The sequence below is a fragment of the Solenopsis invicta genome, chromosome 4 (genome assembly GCF_016802725.1).
Source record: "Solenopsis invicta isolate M01_SB chromosome 4, UNIL_Sinv_3.0, whole genome shotgun sequence".
NCBI classification, from domain to species: domain Eukaryota; kingdom Metazoa; phylum Arthropoda; class Insecta; order Hymenoptera; family Formicidae; genus Solenopsis; species Solenopsis invicta.
The window spans coordinates 18390500-18411977 of NC_052667.1; the positions used below are offsets into that span (position 1 = coordinate 18390500).

The 21478-nt window shown below is 30.7% G+C and overlaps 1 protein-coding gene across 1 annotated transcript; it reads right to left on the bottom strand.

Annotated features, from left to right (window-relative positions):
* Positions 1 to 1386: 1386 nt before the first annotated feature.
* On the bottom strand, positions 1387 to 18086 carry LOC105207382 (splicing factor 45). The gene is made up of 4 exons (XM_039448258.1): positions 17814 to 18086; positions 17395 to 17706; positions 4750 to 5187; positions 1387 to 1883 (listed from the first exon to the last, which is right to left on the bottom strand). Exons 1-4 carry the CDS (start codon positions 17928 to 17930, stop codon positions 1596 to 1598), a joined length of 1155 nt encoding a protein of 384 aa, XP_039304192.1. The 5' UTR covers positions 17931 to 18086; the 3' UTR covers positions 1387 to 1595.
* Between the last annotated feature and the right edge of the window lie 3392 nt (positions 18087 to 21478).

Sequence of the window (21478 nt, forward strand, 5' to 3'; positions counted from 1 at the left end):
AATAAAAATTTTATTAAAAACAAATTAGTAATTTTTTATGTATGTATACAGGGTGTCCCAGAACTGCGTATTTTCCCACTATGAGAGACACAGAGGAGATGAAAAGAATAAAAAAAAGTCTTATACCATTTTGCGATATTCGTTATAATTATTGATTTATAAAATAAAACGTTTGAACTGGTGACGCCGCGCCATCGCGCTTAGCTTATAAGCGCGGGAAAGTGCGGTGGGAAAGGCATCACTGTCTAAATTTGCACACGCGACGGTCTGAATTCCGTCGCACCGCGTATACATACACTGCAAAAATCAAATGTGTTATTTACAAAGAGATTATATGTTATTTATCATAGATTTACACTTTATCAAATGTGTAAGGAGAAGCTTTAGCTAAAATAACACATTTGATTTTTGCAGTGTATGTATGTACATGCGGTGCGGCGGAATTCAGATAGCGACGCGTCACTTTTCCCACCGCATGCCGCGCCTATAAGCTAAATGCGATGGCGCGGCGTCACCGGCTTAGACCGGTTTATTTTATAACTCAATAATTATAACGAATATCGCAAAATGGTATAAGACTTTTTTTGATTCTTTTCATCTCCTCTATGTTTCCCATAACGGGAAAATACGCAGTTCTGGAACACCCTGTATAATTAAACGTTTCTCAGTCATGTTATTATATTATTAGAATTAAAATTAATAAAATTTAATTATTCTGAGTCTGATGACTCATATTTTATTAATTTAACATTTTTAAGATTAGATTTGTTCGGCCGATCACTAGTGCTACAATCAGGTTGCAAATTGATGTAAAAGTCTGATTTAGACATGAGTTTCTTTGAACTTTGGAACAAATTTTACAATAAACCGCAAAAATGATCATAAAATACTTGAAATTGTTGAATTCTTTAATTATCTTAAATCAATTACCCTTCAAAATTTTAACACTTTTAAATAATTATTTACAAGGATTTTCTTTTTTTCTTTTTTTAATTTTTGCACGACGGCTGAAAATATATCCGCGTCTATTCTGCTATGATATGAATGTTATGACAAAACTGTCAAATTGCTGTCACATGTTCAGTGTCTTGTAAGGACTTTACATTATAAATAGTACGTAAATCCGCTTAACCGTATTCATTTAAATTAAAAAGATTGGAACACTATTTGGAACACTGCTCAATTTGCCCTACTCTTCCCTATAATGTATCTAATGTAAAAATCAATTGTACATTGAAAAAGAAGCAATTAATTTTAATTTTCAAACATTTTTTACTTACAATGTTAAATACATCTAATTATTTATATATATTCATTATTGTTTATTATATAAATTATTTTAATAAGATTATATATAAATGCTTCTTTTTTAATTAAATTTTGTATACATCATCGAAATAGATTATCAAAACAAGTATATATCTCATATAATTTATAATTGTAAATATTGAAAAAATAAATTCTTTGTCATATTTGGAAAAAAATTATTTTTTCTACTGGATTTGTCAATATTACATAATGGAAAAATAATAAAATATTTTATACAATTTTCAAAGAAACATTGAAGTTTGAAATTCTTTTTTTGAAACATAAAATTAATCCATCAATTGTAAGTTATCAAGTTTCTCACTAGAATAGAATCCTGCTTTAACTTGTCTGCCACCGAAGAAACGTCCATTCAAATCAACCACAGCTTTAATAGCACTTTCTATTCTTTTGAATTCAACAAATATTCGTACTGCTTCCTCTGGAGTAGCTTCTATTACTTCGTGAATAATAACACGCGCAACATCGCCATATTTGGTGTTGCATTCATCCTTCACTTCTGGTTCAAGATCGTCGTCAACTTCTCCAGGGCCAACCATGTTGCGCAAAAGAACAACCTACAATAATAGATGTAATCAAGATAACAAATATGTCTTAAATTATACGGCAAGCAATATATTAAGGCTCCTGAATAGTTGTGACCATATTGAAATCGTGACGTCATAAGCGAAAAATCACACATAAAAATTTCTTGCGTATTATTTGTAAATAAAGAGAATTTGGATAAGACAAAATGGCTTTAAAATGCAAAAATGGGTTTCAACTCTCCTTTTCCTCCTTGACAATTAATAAATAGTCGTAAAAGTAACGTGAAATGAAGCCTTCTCCTTCTATAAGGATAACTTGCGGTCCATTTTTACGAATTTACTAAATACGATACAAGTCACATTTTCACAATAAAGCACATAATAAAATAACATGCAAGAGAAATCATCGTCAATATATTACTTTTTACGCCTATTAGTTCTAATTCTTTCCGCGATACTACGTCACCATCAACACGGAGTTCTCAGCCAACCACTCAGGAGCCTTGAGATCTATAAAATTACAGTATACATATTTTATTTCACAAATTAACAAAGAATAATTTATAAGTAGAGAAAAGACGGTGGTCACGAGATATGTGTTGAGTGGTGAGATATCATGATAGCTCGTATAATTCGCATTTTGAATTCTAAGAGCAGCCTTTAAAATTATTTCGTTACAGTCTATTTAAATATTATAGAATGGTTACTAATCATTAGCGTATTTTTCAGTGTGTTTTTATAAAAGCCGAATTTCAGTTTTGCAAGCAGCATAGATATATACTCTACGTTATTTTAAGAAATACGTTAGGTATTAATTTTTTAATTTTATAGCGTTTTTGAATGGAGTGGGTTTTAACCCAGGTTCGATCGTCCGTTCTAATTGGACGATTCCGGCAAATGGCGTCAAATCTGAGTTAAAACCCATTGCACTCGAAAACGTTATAAAGTTTAACTTGAAGGCCTTGAATGTGGTTTTCAAATAATGTAATTAAATTTAATGTGTGCCATAATGTATGTATGATTTCAACATATAAATTTATATCATGTGAGAAGGATCGTAAGCCATTTGCATTATAAACACAAGACCGCTCTTGCAATTTTACAACCTTATCGTGGACATAACGTTTACTAACACAGCAAGGAAATAATTTTTAAAAAAATCATCTTTAAAAAAACACCGTTAATAACGTCATGTGTTCCAACTCAAAATTGTATGTGTCGTCAAGATCATGATCAAGATCGTTTACTATCGACAATAGTCTAGACGATATGCGAGAACGACAATTGTTCAATTGACATAATATACATATTTTGTGATAATATCGATGTTTTCATCTTTCGCAATTCACTACCATAATAATTTCTTTAAATTTTTTGTTCAATGTGTAATATGCGATTTAACTTCAAGTAAATAATTTCCTAATAATTTGGTGACTGAGGAAGGCTTAATATAACCGAAACGTTCCATTAGACATGTAAATGTAACATTTATCGAATTAAAGATTTTTTGTTAACACCCATAATTTTGTAGGCTCGTAAACTTGACTAGTTATTAAATTATTGTATTTGACAACAATTCGAGCGATTCTTAATTTTAATATTTCTTAAAAAAGCATTTAAAAAAATATATATATTTTTTATAAAACATTCAAAAATGTTATAAAACCTTGTTTTGTAACATTATTAGTGTGCAAGATCTATGAAGGATCATTAATTTGTGATTTGTGTGTATTTAATGTGTATAATTAAAAGTGCCTTTTATGACATTAGCATTCCACGATTCTCATTCTGCTCTCACAAATGCATCCTTCTTTCCCCTCTTCCCAGTAAATTGTAAATTACGTTCATTTTATATATCTGATGAACTTCTATCTATTGAGCGATTGATAGAACTCTATGATTAACAAACTGATGTTGATAAGAACCGTGTTGCTTTAATATTTACTGAGTTATTTTACAAAAGTAAAATATAATGTTACCATGCTTTTTCTTCCTTTATAAGTATCAAGAATAACAAAATTGCAACAAAGGCTTTATTTTTTAAATATAAACGTTAAATTTAAATATTCATATAAAAAGTGCTTGAAACACGTGAATATTTAGATATTATAATTATAAAAAATGGAACTTTATTTTGTTATTCTCTTGACTTTTATCTTATCATCTAGAATTGTTAAGCTTACTTTGCACAATATAATTTGCAACAGAATTTTATTTATAATTTTATATCAAATTACGTATGGAATATTTGATTATTTTTTTGACATAATTGAGTTATTAAAAAATGACATGGTTATTAAAAAATACATTTAAAATATAATAAAAGTATATCATAGAGAATTCTTTAATAACATCAGTTTCAATAATAACATAATTACAGCAATATCCACTTGTAAAAATAAACTTCGTAAACATAAAGGAAATATTTGGTGTAAGTTATGCTACATAACAAACTCTTAGTCAAAGATCCAATAACATATAAATTTTTTTAAAATTAAATAAAACAATTAAAAAATTTAAGTGACATTTTAAAAAGAATCTTTTCTAATGCATCGGTACAAGCATCTTTATTTTTGTAATTGATAGATTTTACTATGTATAGGTAAAAATATTTTGTTCAGTTAATAAAGAAGTAACTTGCTCCAGCACCAAGGCATTGTCACATAAATGATAAAATACGACAGTAGGTTAAGTTATAAATTATGTAATTTACAATTCACGAGTACTTATAGACTGTGCATATTTCATGTGTCTTATTTGTTCCCATGTTTTCTGTATAAAATTATAAATAAAATTCTCTCAAATTTTGTCGCAAATTATAGATCATGTAAAGTTTAAATTTTTGTTTCATTTATTGTCGAACACTTTGTATATATTGATATAAGATTTCACTAACTTTGCTTGGACATTTCATTATCTCTGTAATGCTTGGTTCTTCCTGGGGTTGTTGTGATTGTGATAGTACTTGTAATTGCATCTGCGGTGGAGATGCAGTAAGTGGTGGTGGTGGAGGCATCAACTGTTCCCTCTCGCCAACTATTCTACCACCACGTTTACTAGTTTTCTCCACTTGCAATGCAACCGACATGCCCTGTTCCTTCTTGCCAAGACCCTGTCCTTCTTTAAAACCGTACTTTGCCATTATCTTTGCTGCCACGGACGACGTTGAATAGCCGAGATTAGACGGCTGCCGCGATGGTGGAGGTGGCAATTCCGTGGATTCTTGTAACGATGGTGGCGGTGCTATAGCTGCACCTCCTACTATACCTCTCGAAGTCGGTGTTCTTTCCTCGTCTCTTTCAGGAGGGATCATTGTACTGTTTCCACCAGCAGTCTGTTACATATAACACACATAAAAGTTCAATATTATTACAATCAGAATTGAATAAGTTAATATTTTGTGTGTAAATTAAGTTTAACTAAATCAAGTTAAAATTAATAAAGTAAAAATTAACATAAGAAAAAAAAACATTTTTCAGCCGAAGCAAATCTTAATAATGTTTCTATATTAAATATTAAATTTTTCAGCTCTATAAGCTACATATGCCAATAAACAGGGTGATTCAGAACCTTATGTGCTCGAAGAACCATATTCCTAAGGTTATTCTAAAACAACTTTTTCTTTGGCAAAAACTTGTCCAAAGCATAGTTTTTAAATAATAAAAGGAAATAGTTATTCAAAAACCGGGCGCATATAGCGGTGAGGCAGGGCCGGCGCAACTCAGCATTCGATACAGGCGATTACATGAGGCGATCGCAGTGATAAGCTGACAGCTAGAACACTGCTTTTCCTCCCTTCCCCCTCACTCTTACTCTCTCCCGCTCTTTCAAAGCCTCTAATCAATTGTCATTCTCATTTTTTTCTTATTTATTTATCAATTCATACACTAACACTGAAATAATGCTAGAATTAAAAACGATATTTAATAATTTGACGTCTTGTTTTATAATTCTGTATGTACAAAAAATATTTTCTTTTAGTCAAAAATACCATATTTAAAATGCGTGATTGAAAAACAAAAATGCAAAGTGAAAGAGAAAGAGAGAGAGAGACGAGTTCGATCAAATTTGAACGTGTATTTTTATTTTTCAATCATGCATTTTAAATATGCTATTTTTGACTTAAAAAGAATATTTTTTACTCGTACAAAATTATTAAAAGACGTCAAATAATTAAATATCGTTTTTAATTCTAGCATTATTTTAGTGTTAGTGTATGAATTGATAAATAAGAAAAAAATGAGAATGAGAATGGGATAAAGGTTTTGAAAAAGCGGGGGAGAGAGAGAGAGAGATTGAGAGAGCGGGGAGGAAGAGGGGGGAGAAACAGTGTTCGAGCTGTCAGCTGATCATTGCAATCGTTTCACGTAATCGCTCATATCGAACGGTGAATTGGCCCTGTCTCACTGCTATACGCGCCCGGTTATTGGATAAGTATTTCTTTTTATAATTTAAAAACTAAGCTTCGGACAAGTTTTTGCCAAAGAAAAAATTGTTTCAGAATAACCTCATAGGTGTATTGAGGGATCGAAATCCTTAACTGCATTTAAGTCGCGACGTAAAGCTCGAAAAATCGTCTGCGGCCCCCGGTTTTGCCGTGATGGGTTTTCTTGTCCATGTTGCTTTATGAAAGATTGCCATTTTGCGGATTAAGAAAAATTCCAATTAATAAAGAAATAAAAATAAATTCTGACCGTTTTCCGTTCGATTAAATTAATTTAGAGAGAGAGAAGATGGCTTAAAAAGCGTATGCGTAGGAGTACGGCGTGAGGCAGGAGTGAACTTGAAAATTATATATTAAATTATTAACTAATCAAATATTTAGATTGACAATTGAATTTAATTCTGATTTAAAATTAAACGTTTTAGTTAAATTTTAAATTTGAATATTCGAGCATCGAAGAATAAATCAGAATGCCGGTGGGGTTTTTAAAGAAGGGGTGTTTACGATAACTAATCGGATCTCGGATTGGATTGAACAATGGTACTCAACGTAGGTATAGAAAATTTCCCTAGATTCGGATTGACGATTGCTGTCTCAAATGTAATCCGATTGATGACGAACGCGTGGAGACCGAGAAGCGTGCTTGAAAAGTAAGTCTTTTTATTTTTTTAAATAATAACACAAAAAATCAAAGATAAAGTTAAAAAGAATGATTTGAATTTAGATTTATTGTAATTTTTTTTTGTCTAAACACTGGATTTCGTTTAAATTTCTGTTTGTAAAAATTAATTAATCTATTCTAAAGTTTGTTATATCGGAAACAAATTAAAATTAATAAAACAATTATTAATTGTTAGGTACATATTAAAGCATATAATATTTCAAGCATATCATATAGAATTCCTGTTTATTATAAACTTAGTAAAAATAACTTTGAAATTATTCAACTACATTACACATTAATCAATATTAATTTATATGTTAAAAATCAATAATGTCTCTGAAAATGTTCTTTTTATTCTTTTCCAGATCGTAGATAAACTTCAACTCCAAGAATAAATAAAAATTACTGGAAAATGTATTTGCATAAAAAGGACATTATTGAACAACATCAAGTTGTGCTAACTTAAAATTTGTAAAATCTGCTATTTTTTGTTAGTTGTTCATTAGAGAGTAATAATATAAGAACATAATATATACATAAATAAAATTTAAATAATTGTATGCATACATGACTTTTATTGTAAAATGTACATATTTTTCATCTATAGGAAAAAAAAAATTTTTTTTGTGATAAAATCACACAAACAATACAAGTACAAAGATCTAGCTACAACCGTTAAAGGCAAAGATTATATTAAAATTTACATAAAATTTTTATTTTTGTTATGAATGACTGATATGTACCTTTGGTTACAATAAAAGTCATATACAATTATTTGAATTATATTTGTGTATATTCCGTTTTTATATTATTACTTTCTAATAAACAGCTAACAAAGCAGATTTTACAAATTTTAAGTTAGCATAAATTAATATTGTTCAATAATGCCCTCTTCATATAAATCCATTTTCCAGTAATTTTTATTTATTCATGGAATTGAAGTTTATTTACAATCTGCAAAAGAATAAAAAGAACATTTTCAGAAACATTATTGATTTTTAACATATAAATTAATATTGATTAATGTGTAGTTGAATTAATATTGATTAATGTAGTTGAATGATTTCAAAATTATTTTTACTAACAATAAGTTTACCCTTACAAAAAAGACGCACGGACTAGAAATTGTAATCTCTGTGATTATTGTAATATTTTCCTGTGATCCATTCGTAATACGAAAAAACCACACAAGTTTATTGTAATATTAACACGTTATTGTAATATTTATGTGTGGTTATTGTAGTATTTTTCTGTAGTCATTGTAATATAAGATTACAATTTCCAGTCCGTGCGTCTTTCGTAAGAGTAAACAGGAATTCCATATAATATGCTTGAAATATTATATGATACGCTTTAATTTATATCTAACAATTAATAATTGTTTAATTAATTTTGATTCGTTTCCGATATAACCACAAACTTAAGAATAGATTAATTAATTTTTACGAACAGAAATTTAAACAAAATCCGGTGTTTAAACAAAAAATATTGCAATAAATCTAAATTTAAATCATTCCTTTTAACTTTATCTTGGATCTTTCGTGTTATTATTTAAAAAAATAAAGAGATTTACTTTTCAAGCGTGCTTCTGTGTCTCCACGCTTTCGTCATCAATCGGATTACATTTGAGACAGCGATTGTCAATCCGATTAGTCTAAGGAAGTTTTCTATAATTAGGTTGAGTACCATTGTTCAATTCAATCCGAGATCCGATCAGTTATCGTAAACACCCAAGGAAAAGCGGATCCCGATAGCGCACGGGACCGATAGCCCACCACCACTCACAGTAGTCGATGCCTAGAGTTTTTCCGTTGGTTGGGTTAGATAAGTCAAGATGATTGGTTGGTGGGCTATCGCACCGTGCGCTATCGAATCCCATCCGGTTAGGAAATGTCATAGAAGGGAAAAAAGGTGACAAAGAAGGCGCAAACGCAAGTGTGAAGCTCGATCGCGCACAGCTCGAAAAACCTCTCTTAGGTTAGGTTCTCCCTTAGATTAGGTTATCAATAGGAAGGCCAATTGTATGGTGCAGGCATCGCAGATTAACGGTAAACAAAAAATTTTTATCTGTTACATAAAACTTTAAACGTGTTTTTTTCAAAATCACTTTCAAAATCACTAAGCTTGCCACACTCATAATTTCCATGACTTGACCGATTTACTTGAAATTTTAACTGTAGCTTCTAAAATACATTTGTCAGCGAAGTACGGATTTTACATTTCGTTATAAACTTTCTTTTATAAACAATTTTCTGCAAAATTTTTCGCAAAAAAATATTTTTTTTCAAACTTGTCATTTATACAAAAAAAATTATTTTTTAATTTCCGTACGTTTTTCGCTAGCTAATGACATAAAGAATTTTTAAAAATGATTTTTTGTTCTAAAGCAAAAATTGTAGCAGATTTTGGTGCGATAGTAAGGCACCTTCTGAAACGAGTAATCATCATTGCCAAGCTTTGTCATCGCCATTTTGTAATAAAAAAAATACAAAAAAATTTTTGTTAATACTTCAAAGTATGTAGAATAAGGTACTTAAAATATTTTGCGTTACCGTTTTCGTTTTCCCGTAAAAAACGATCAAAAATAGGTTTTTTTTGGAGGTTCTACAGTGGTGTTATCCCTTAATATAATTTCGATGCCCTAGAAGCATCTATAGAATCCCCCTTTCGAAAAAATTGTAAAAGATTTTATTATGAAAAAATTAATTCAGTTATATTAAACATTGAATAAACAAAGAATTAACTCCTAAAAGAAAGTTGCGTTACAATTAAATTAGCTTAAGGTAAATTAAAAGTTAATTTTGAAAAGCATTGTTTATATTAAATTAGAATATCACAATATTTTTAGATATTTTTAGATAACATTAAATAAGTTTTATTTTATTTGTAAATTAAGTTTACATGAAGTAACAAAGAAATATTTTTTACATGAGTATTTTTTTCTTTTTTCACATAAATAAATATTTAACTTACAAGGTAAACTCGCGACCTTCGAATCACCAATTTTAATAAAATTTCATAGGTGTGTATTTACTCAAACATTTAATAAAGCCGTAAGTTGCGAAAATTAGACATTTGCGAGAAAATGACGAATAAATATTTCCAATGCCTATAATACCATTACAGCTTTTAGCTTTTTTATAAGGTCTAGATAAAAAAAAAACAATAAACTGTGTGTGTCTGTGTGCGCGCGCGCGTGTGCGTGCGTGCGTGCGTGCGTGCGTGTGTGTGTGTGTGTGTGTGTGTGTGTGTGTGTGTGCGCGCGCGCGCGCGCGCGCGTTTGTTTTACTCATTATCAGAGGCCGTTGTATGACGATTTTCCTAACACCGGACGCTACGCCGTTGATTCGACAATACTTTTTCTGTAACGATACTATAGGTACTGGAAATATTTAATCGTCATTTTCTCGAGAAAGCCTAATTTCCGCAACTTATGGTTTTATTATAGAAAATGTTTGAGTAAATACTACACACCCATAAAATTTTATTAAAAATTTTAATGACCTGAAGGATTCTCCTTGGTCGTGTGTTTTTCATGTTAAAAAAAGCTAATAAATTAAAATTTAGATTTTTAAAATAACTAGTTAAAGATAAAAATTAACTAAGTTAAATTAAAAGTTATTAATTTTATTATTTAATAATGATATCCTAATATGACCAGAAAACGTATAAACACATTTAAATAATAAGAAGGCTATACATGGTCTAAAAAAGATCTTTGGGCTCAATAATTTTTTAGATAAATTTATGAACATTTTACAAAATTACCTAAATTGCGCGCCGCATATTTTGCTGGAGTTACAACACAGCTATTTTAAGAAGAATAAAAAAATGTAATATCATAAAAATTAAAATTGCTAACCAATTTTAAAAATTTTGATTAAGGTAATATTTTTCGCAATAATTTCTTTACAGTTTTTCGGGATAAAAGGGGATAACAGAGATGCTTATAAACATCAAAAATTTATTCAATCCTGAGCACAAAGATCTACTGCATGCAAAGACCTTGGTAGCCTCCTCATTATTTAAATGTTTATTATTTAATTTTTGAACTGGTTAGCATCTGATTATAATATATTACATTACAACACAATATTGTTATATTACTGTACAAAAAATTATAATTTGTTTTGAACTTTTCTGCATTATTGTTCAAAAATATCAATATATTTAAAATTTTGTTGCTTTTTAAAAGTGTAAGAAAAATTTTTAAAAATGTTTAAACTTTATGCAAATTAAACATGTTATAACATTATCCTCTTTTATTTTTTGTTTGAACTCTTAAAACACGTTTTCACTTGTATCATATCATTGTATCGTATCATAATCAGTTAAGTGTGGAGAGGGCAAATTATTTTGATACACAGATATGATATAACTATGTTCCACTTGAAGTCAGTATTTCGCAAAACATTAAAAAAATGATACGGATACAGTCAGTGTGGACTTATTCTGATTCTGTTCCAATTTTGTCTCCATCTAACAACATAATAACATAACACCACTCACTTTATTCCAAAAATTCAGTTGCACGTTGTCTCAAGACAGTGAAAAGTCAATAAATGATGAAGAAAAATATAGCTAGCAGCAACTAACTGTACAGAGAAAAACATTGTATCTAGAACAAGCAACTTCAAATTTAAAATACAGATGTATTAAGTGAAAAACTAAATGAAAAATACAAATATGAGATACAAATACAAGTTAAAAACAAGATCTTAAATATGTTGAAGCTAGCAGCGGATTCGCAGCAGCAGATTCGTCAAAGCAGGGATTCTCATTCAAAATAAAATACATAAGAAACTTTGACATATAAAGGCAAACTAGCAAGTAACTGCACAACATACACTTATACGCTTCTAAATAGATCAGACTATCGAGAACAATTAACAAAAATGCGCAGGTCTACTAAATTGTTTAAATTATATAACGAGTTATTGCAGAAACAAGGGAAGGAAGCCTCGGTCGGGGCTGTAAATTTTTTTAGAACATCATTGTAGGCTTCTAAATAAATCCCGACTAGCAAGAAAAATTAAAAAAAATGCGCACGCCTACGAAAAATTATTTAAACAATATAAAGTTTATTGCAAAAACAGGAAAACGAAGTCGCGGTCGGGGCTGCAAATTTTTTTAGAACATTATTGTAAGTTTCTAAATCAATCCCGACTAGCAAGAAAAATTAAAAAAAATGCGCACGCCTACAAAAAATTATTTAAACAATATAAAGTTTATTGCAAAAACAGGAAAACGAAGTCGCGGTCGGGGCTGCAAATTTTTTTAGAACATTATTGTAAGCTTCTAAATCAATCCTGACTAGCAAGAAAAATTAAAAAAAATGCGCACGCCTACAAAAAATTATTTAAACAATATAAAGTTTATTGCAAAAACAGGAAAACGAAGTCGCGGTCGGGGCTGCAAATTTTTTTAGAACATTATTGTAGGCTTCTAAATCAATCCCGACTAGCAAGAAAAATTGAAAAAAATGCGCACGCCTACAAAAAATTATTTAAACAATATAAAGTTTATTGCAAAAACAGGAAAACGAAGTCGCGGTCGGGGCTGCAAATTTTTTTAGAACATCATTATAACCTTCTAAATCAATCCCGACTAGCAAGAAAAATTAAAAAAATGCGCACGCCTACGAAAAATTATTTAAACAATATAAAGTTTATTGCAAAAACAGGAAAACGAAGTCGCGGTCGGGGCTGCAAATTTTTTTAGAACATCATTATAACCTTCTAAATCAATCCCGACTAGCAAGAAAAATTAAAAAAATGCGCACGCCTACGAAAAATTATTTAAACAATATAAAGTTTATTGCAAAAACAGGAAAACGAAGTCGCGGTCGGGGCTGCAAATTTTTTTAGAACATCATTATAACCTTCTAAATCAATCCCGACTAGCAAGAAAAATTAAAAAAAATGCGCACGCCTACGAAAAATTATTTAAACAATATAAAGTTTATTGCAAAAACAGGAAAACGAAGTCGCGGTCGGGGCTGCAAATTTTTTTAGAACATCATTATAACCTTCTAAATCAATCCCGACTAGCAAGAAAAATTAAAAAAATGCGCACGCCTACGAAAAATTATTTAAACAATATAAAGTTTATTGCAAAAACAGGAAAACGAAGTCGCGGTCGGGGCTGCAAATTTTTTTAGAACATCATTGTAGGCTTCTAAATAAATCCCAACTAGCAAGAAAAATTAAAAAAAATGCGCACGCCTACGAAAAATTATTTAAACAATATAAAGTTTATTGCAAAAACAGGAAAACGAAGTCGCGGTCGGGGCTGCAAATTTTTTTAGAACATCATTATAACCTTCTAAATCAATCCCGACTAGCAAGAAAAATTAAAAAAATGCGCACGCCTACGAAAAATTATTTAAACAATATAAAGTTTATTGCAAAAACAGGAAAACGAAGTCGCGGTCGGGGCTGCAAATTTTTTTAGAACATCATTATAACCTTCTAAATCAATCCCGACTAGCAAGAAAAATTAAAAAAAATGCGCACGCCTACGAAAAATTATTTAAACAATATAAAGTTTATTGCAAAAACAGGAAAACGAAGTCGCGGTCGGGGCTGCAAATTTTTTTAGAACATTATTGTAGGCTTCTAAATCAATCCCGACTAGCAAGAAAAATTAAAAAAAATGCGCACGCCTACAAAAAATTATTTAAACAATGTAAAGTTTATTGCAAAAACAGGAAAACGAAGTCGCGGTCGGGGCTGCAAATTTTTTTAGAACATCATTGTAGGCTTCTAAATAAATCCCGACTAGCAAGAAAAATTAAAAAAAATGCGCACGGCTACTAAATTGTTTTAATTATATAACGAGTTATTGCAGAAACAAGGGCTTGGTCGGCGCTGGAAATTTATTAGCAATCATATTAAGGTTGGCTGCTTGCGCCGTATAGGAATAATATTGTCATTATAGAAAAGAAATAGTATGATTTCCCAATTTTCTACTTTGATGTAAATTATAGATCAGAAATATAATTTGACTGCTAAACATACATATTGTTCTCTCTCTTTGCGCTACCCAAGACCAACCAACGAGGAGGTGGCGAGAATATGGTCTCTTTTTTTGTTATGTTCTTACTGTTTGTGAATGTTAAAATTTTTTTTACTTTTTTATATTAAAATTTATTTGCGTTTTTGGTATTAGAATTTTTTTATTTTTTAGTTTTTGCAATAAATTTTATATTGTTTAAATAATTTTTCATTGCCGTGCGCATTTTTTTAAATTTTTCTTACTAGTCGGGATTGATTTAGAAGCCTACAATAATGTTCTAAAAAAATTTGCAGCCCCGACCGCGACTTCGTTTCCCTGTTTTTGCAATAAACTTTATATTGTTTAAATAATTTTTCGTAGGCGTGCGCATTTTTTTTAATTTTTCTTGCTAGTCGGGATTTATTTAGAAGCCTACAATGATGTTCTAAAAAAATTTGCAGCCCCGACCGCGACTTCGTTTTCCTGTTTTTGCAATAAACTTTATATTGTTTAAATAATTTTTCGTAGGCGTGCGCATTTTTTTTAATTTTTCTTGCTAGTCGGGATTGATTTAGAAGGTTATAATGATGTTCTAAAAAAATTTGCAGCCCCGACCGCGACTTCGTTTTCCTGTTTTTGCAATAAACTTTATATTGTTTAAATAATTTTTCGTAGGCGTGCGCATTTTTTTTAATTTTTCTTGCTAGTCGGGATTGATTTAGAAGGTTATAATGATGTTCTAAAAAAATTTGCAGCCCCGACCGCGACTTCGTTTTCCTGTTTTTGCAATAAACTTTATATTGTTTAAATAATTTTTCGTAGGCGTGCGCATTTTTTTTAATTTTTCTTGCTAGTCGGGATTGATTTAGAAGCTTACAATAATGTTCTAAAAAAATTTGCAGCCCCGACCGCGACTTCGTTTTCCTGTTTTTGCAATAAACTTTATATTGTTTAAATAATTTTTCGTAGGCGTGCGCATTTTTTTTAATTTTTCTTGCTAGTTGGGATTTATTTAGAAGCCTACAATGATGTTCTAAAAAAATTTGCAGCCCCGACCGCGACTTCGTTTTCCTGTTTTTGCAATAAACTTTATATTGTTTAAATAATTTTTCGTAGGCGTGCGCATTTTTTTTAATTTTTCTTGCTAGTCGGGATTGATTTAGAAGGTTATAATGATGTTCTAAAAAAATTTGCAGCCCCGACCGCGACTTCGTTTTCCTGTTTTTGCAATAAACTTTATATTGTTTAAATAATTTTTCGTAGGCGTGCGCATTTTTTTTAATTTTTCTTGCTAGTCGGGATTGATTTAGAAGGTTATAATGATGTTCTAAAAAAATTTGCAGCCCCGACCGCGACTTCGTTTTCCTGTTTTTGCAATAAACTTTATATTGTTTAAATAATTTTTTGTAGGCGTGCGCATTTTTTTCAATTTTTCTTGCTAGTCGGGATTGATTTAGAAGCCTACAATAATGTTCTAAAAAAATTTGCAGCCCCGACCGCGACTTCGTTTTCCTGTTTTTGCAATAAACTTTATATTGTTTAAATAATTTTTCGTAGGCGTGCGCATTTTTTTTAATTTTTCTTGCTAGTCGGGATTGATTTAGAAGGTTATAATGATGTTCTAAAAAAATTTGCAGCCCCGACCGCGACTTCGTTTTCCTGTTTTTGCAATAAACTTTATATTGTTTAAATAATTTTTCGTAGGCGTGCGCATTTTTTTTAATTTTTCTTGCTAGTCGGGATTGATTTAGAAGGTTATAATGATGTTCTAAAAAAATTTGCAGCCCCGACCGCGACTTCGTTTTCCTGTTTTTGCAATAAACTTTATATTGTTTAAATAATTTTTCGTAGGCGTGCGCATTTTTTTTAATTTTTCTTGCTAGTCGGGATTGATTTAGAAGCTTACAATAATGTTCTAAAAAAATTTGCAGCCCCGACCGCGACTTCGTTTTCCTGTTTTTGCAATAAACTTTATATTGTTTAAATAATTTTTCGTAGGCGTGCGCATTTTTTTTAATTTTTCTTGCTAGTTGGGATTTATTTAGAAGCCTACAATGATGTTCTAAAAAAATTTGCAGCCCCGACCGCGACTTCGTTTTCCTGTTTTTGCAATAAACTTTATATTGTTTAAATAATTTTTCGTAGGCGTGCGCATTTTTTTTAATTTTTCTTGCTAGTCGGGATTGATTTAGAAGGTTATAATGATGTTCTAAAAAAATTTGCAGCCCCGACCGCGACTTCGTTTTCCTGTTTTTGCAATAAACTTTATATTGTTTAAATAATTTTTCGTAGGCGTGCGCATTTTTTTTAATTTTTCTTGCTAGTCGGGATTGATTTAGAAGGTTATAATGATGTTCTAAAAAAATTTGCAGCCCCGACCGCGACTTCGTTTTCCTGTTTTTGCAATAAACTTTATATTGTTTAAATAATTTTTTGTAGGCGTGCGCATTTTTTTCAATTTTTCTTGCTAGTCGGGATTGATTTAGAAGCCTACAATAATGTTCTAAAAAAATTTGCAGCCCCGACCGCGACTTCGTTTTCCTGTTTTTGCAATAAACTTTATATTGTTTAAATAATTTTTTGTAGGCGTGCGCATTTTTTTTAATTTTTCTTGCTAGTCGGGATTTATTTAGAAGCCTACAATGATGTTCTAAAAAAATTTACAGCCCCGACCGAGGCTTCCTTCCCTTGTTTCTGCAATAACTCGTTATATAATTTAAACAATTTAGTAGACCTGCGCATTTTTGTTAATTGTTCTCGATAGTCTGATCTATTTAGAAGCGTATAAGTGTATGTTGTGCAGTTACTTGCTAGTTTGCCTTTATATGTCAAAGTTTCTTATGTATTTTATTTTGAATGAGAATCCCTGCTTTGACGAATCTGCTGCTGCGAATCCGCTGCTATTAAGTGAAAAACTAAATGAAAAATACAAATATGAGATACAAATACAAGTTAAAAACAAGATCTTAACATATTGTTATATAAAATCAAATATCTGCATTATGATACAACATAAGTGAAGATGCATCTTTAGTTTCAAACTGTTGGAAAAAATTTTGTAAGAGGTGAGTTTTTATACAAGAAATTTAATATTGTAAGAAATTATCACAATTTTTTAAAGAAATATTTTATAGCATTAGAAAGTCTATTTCACAATAATTTCAATTTTTATTGAATAATATCTTATCAAACTGTTTCAAAATAAAAACAAAATATTAGAAAATTATCAATTTTCAATTTTGTTATTTTAGTTTAAGAGCAATATATCATAGACAAAACTAAAATACTTTCAAAACTCTATTTCTTTTAAAATTTTTAACAATATCTCTTAAAATTTTTTTACCAAGACACTTTTTATGAGATATAAGAAAATCTCAAGCTTGTTTAAATGATAGTATATATATCATAGAAACATTTTTTTTTCTTTCATATATTACCTGAGTATCTTCAAAGCGAGTACTATCCCTCCTACGTTTGCGCATTTCCGTCTCCTGATCATGTTCTCTGTCCCTGATATCACGTAATTCTTTTACAACCTTCTCGTATTCATTGGGCCACATAGGATCATATTCATTCACTACATTCCAGTCAAATTCGCCACCAACTCCTATGCTACCGACACTGCCACTAGTCAGTGGATTGTTGTGAGCATTGTCATCTTCTCTGTCGACATCGCGGTTGGCTTTTGATTTCAAGTCTATCACCGGCGCTAATACTGCAGTAGCCTTTCTGTATTGTTCACGTTTAGGCTACGATAAGTAACAATTAGAAGCTTATTTTTAAATTATAAAGATTACGTTAATAAAGACTTCTCGTAAAGAATCATTGTTTGACACATATAATTTGACACATTTACCTGTGTTGTTGCGGCCTTTTTCAGTTGCAGTTGCGATTGCAATAATTTAATACCAGAAGACCATCCCGCAACCTTCTCTGTGGTACGATGCTTATCAAAATCATCGTATAAAGACATCGCGAATCCTATTTTAATGTTAGCTGCATTTAACTGACATTATAAATATAACCTCACATTCAAAAATTCACTCGTAAAGGGCCTCGCACATGAAATGCATAACATAACATAAGCACAACATAAGACCGACGGACCAATGAAAATATTCCGTTTGTTTTCTGTTCCTGAACTCTCTAAGCTGCGTTCAGATTCCTCACCCGGGTGTACTATGATGTCGTTTTATCTTTGTTGTTTACCAAATATTAAACAAGGATAGAATAATGTCTGGGTGCACCTTGGTGGAGAATCTGAACGCATCCCTAAATAAGTGTACACTTAAAATGAAATAGATAGATGTTTCAAAGTTAGCGAAAGCAAGAAGGAACGTTCCAGTGCAGTCTAGTGCAGGAACAGAAAACAAGCCTATTATGTAACTCAATATGGCGACTTTATACTGGATGTTCATTGGTCTATCGGTCTTATGTTGTGCTTATGTTATGTTATGCATTTTATGTGCGACGCCCTTAAGGGCCTCGCACATGAAATGCATAACGGCTGTGTTCCGTTTTTACTGTCAGTACTGAAAATTTATAGTTCACGTCACATATACTATACATTTTCAGTACTGGCAGTTAATATCGGAACACAACCAACATAACATAGGCACAACATAAGACCGATGGACCAATGAGCATCCAGCATAAAGTCGCCATATTGATTTACATAAGATTCCCATTGGTCTAGAGGCCTTATGCTACGCTTATGCTCTGTTATGCATTTCATGTGCGAGGCCCTTAAGGCTTAGATTAAATAATCTCCAATAATCTCAAAGTCCCTTCTGTTGACGATTGACGACGCATGTCCCGAGTAAGATACCAATTTAAAAAAAACGGTGCGTAAATATTGCATAATTTATTTACAATATATACTTATATTATTTATATCTTATTATTTATTTATTGTTATTTATTATTTATATACTTATATAATTATTAATTTATTTATATACTTTATACAATTTTACAATGTATTATTTAGAATATATTATCTAGAATATTGAATGGATCCTGAGTACCTCTCAGTCTCCTTCTTAATAAATTTAAATTTCTTTTTCTAATTCGCATTTTCTTCTTGCTCGATAAAAAATAAAAGGTACTCTATTCTGAAACGATACAAGACTCCGTAAACTCAACCAAATTCGACACAGTTTGATTCAACTCAGCATCAAAATACTTGTCGAGCAATAGACCTGTTCGTGTTGCTGTCCTTTTTGAATTAATTTCTTTGTCGTCTCTCTCTTTCTTACGATCGAATATATATTTATCTCATCTCAAGTGCAAAAATTTTTGGGGATTTCAAGCAACTCGAACAAACCTAATGTCACGTGAAAAATGTCGCATTTCCACTATGGTGAAAAGTAGCCAATCGAGTGAGAGCTCACTTTTACCATTTTTACTAGGTTTTGGAATACGCCATTTGTTTTCTGTTCCTGGGGGTCAATCATGTAATTTCACGTGGAACTTTTCACGTTTCACTTTTCACGTTTCACTTTTCACTTTTCATTTTTCATTTTTCACTCATAGAGAGTTCACGTGAATCTTTTCACGTACAGCGATTATGCCGTTTGTTTTCTGTTCCTGAACTCTCTAAATAAGTGTACACTTAAAATGAAATAGATAGATGTTTCAAAGTTAGTGAAAGCAAGAAGGAACGTTCCAGTGCAGTCTAGTGCAGGAATAGAAAACAAGCCTATGTATGAATAATGCGCGGAAATTTAGTTTGCGTTCCGAAATTCACCATTAGAGGCTCTGTCATTGCAACTATCAAGCGATCGTGAAAAAGGTTTCTATCTGCTTTTACAGTATAACTTTTACTGTAAAAATTTTGTTATATAAAAAAAAATTGTAAAAAAAATATTCATAAATAAATAGCAATATTTCTTATATTGCATAAACTTAATTTACAAATATAATATATATTACATTTATTTTTAATGATCCATATATTGTAACAACTATTTTATTATATAGTAATCTAATACTCAAAATTACATTGTAATTTAATTCAAACATTGTTTTTCAAAATTAACTTTAATTTAGTTTTTTATTTATGCAAATTTTAAAGTAAATTAATTTCACTAGTCATTAAATTTAACTTTGTTTAATTAAAAAATATTGAATAATTTAGAATACGGACCTTGATCAAAACTGAATTCTCCGCTCACACATGTATTTTCCAAATTTATAAGTTATAAACACTTACATGATTGATTAATATTCTATTTCACAAGACGCACTTTTCTTATATCATTGTGTATCAAAACGCGTTTAAAATATATTTTTATTTAAATTTGCATTTGATGAAACCTCATTCTATATAATTATCAAAATATCAATTTGTCAAATATAAATATCAAATTACATCACAAAAGCATTATTTTTATTTATGTATGTATTACTTTATCTTATCAACGCAATGCAATACCAAAAAGATTAACCTTTTCAATAATACCTCTTCAAACTGTTACCACACTGTTACCACACTTTCATTCTTATTTCAAAATACATACAATTTATTAATTCCCTAAATTTTCACCTTTTCGGCATCACGGCTGATGGCGAAAAAGTTCACGTGAAAAAGTTCATATTTCCGCTCATAAGTGAGTTACATGAGGCTTGTTTTCTATTCCTGCACTAGACTGCACTGGAACGATCTTTCTTGCTTTCACTAACTTTCAAATATATATCTATTTCATTTTAAGTGCACACTAATTCAGGGAGTTCAGGAACAGAAAACAAACGGATGATTCCGTGGAATCGTACATGATCGTGCAGTTCACGTGAAACTTTTCACTTTTCACGTTTCCGCCCTAGGGAAAATGTTACATGCCGTTTGTTTTCTGTTCCTGAACTCTCTAAGGGCCAGTTTCACAACTTAGTTTAACCGGAGTTTAAACCTTTAAACTTGGTTTACGGAAAATATTGTGTCCCATAACTGTCTTAAACCTCGGTTAACGTTGTTAAACTGCGGTTAAAGTTGAACGGCGAAATTCGGGCGTTTAAGGTAGATAACCGAGGTTTAATACTGCAGCGCCACTGCTTTCAGTAATCTTTCGAGTATTGTACTTCATGACTGATATCTCCACGAAATTGTAAAAAGGTTATGTTGCAAGATATGGCTCTGGAATATATGTTATCGTCATCTGACGATGAAGATTTTGTGCAAATAATAAATCGACGCCCGAGAATAATTAGAAGACGACCGTCATATTTTGAAGAATTTGAAGAATTTGATGACATTGATTTTTATGCTCGATTTCGCTTAACCAAGGAATCTGTTACTGCAGTCTTAAGAGAAATCAAAGAAGAAATTTCTCATAAAACAGAACAGTAAAAATAGTTTTGTAATATTATTAAATTAGTACTTATAGATTACATACTATAATTACGATGACCATATATGTGTTTTTCCAAAGAACAGCTTTTTTTTATTTCGAGTGGCTGTCTTTTAGATTTATTTATTTTTTTCAAAACTCAATTTTGTCTTTTATTCTAATCTGTTGTTCTTTA

Coding starts and splice junctions, on each gene's coding strand:
- LOC105207382 (XM_039448258.1), bottom strand. CDS start 17,930: ATGTCTTTATACGATGATTTTGATAAGCATCGTACCACAGAGAAGGTT. Junction 17,707..17,813: donor AAAAGGCCGCAACAACACAG/GTAAATGTGTCA, acceptor TACTTATCGTAG/CCTAAACGTGAACAATACAG. Junction 5,188..17,394: donor CTCGCTTTGAAGATACTCAG/GTAATATATGAA, acceptor TATATGTAACAG/ACTGCTGGTGGAAACAGTAC.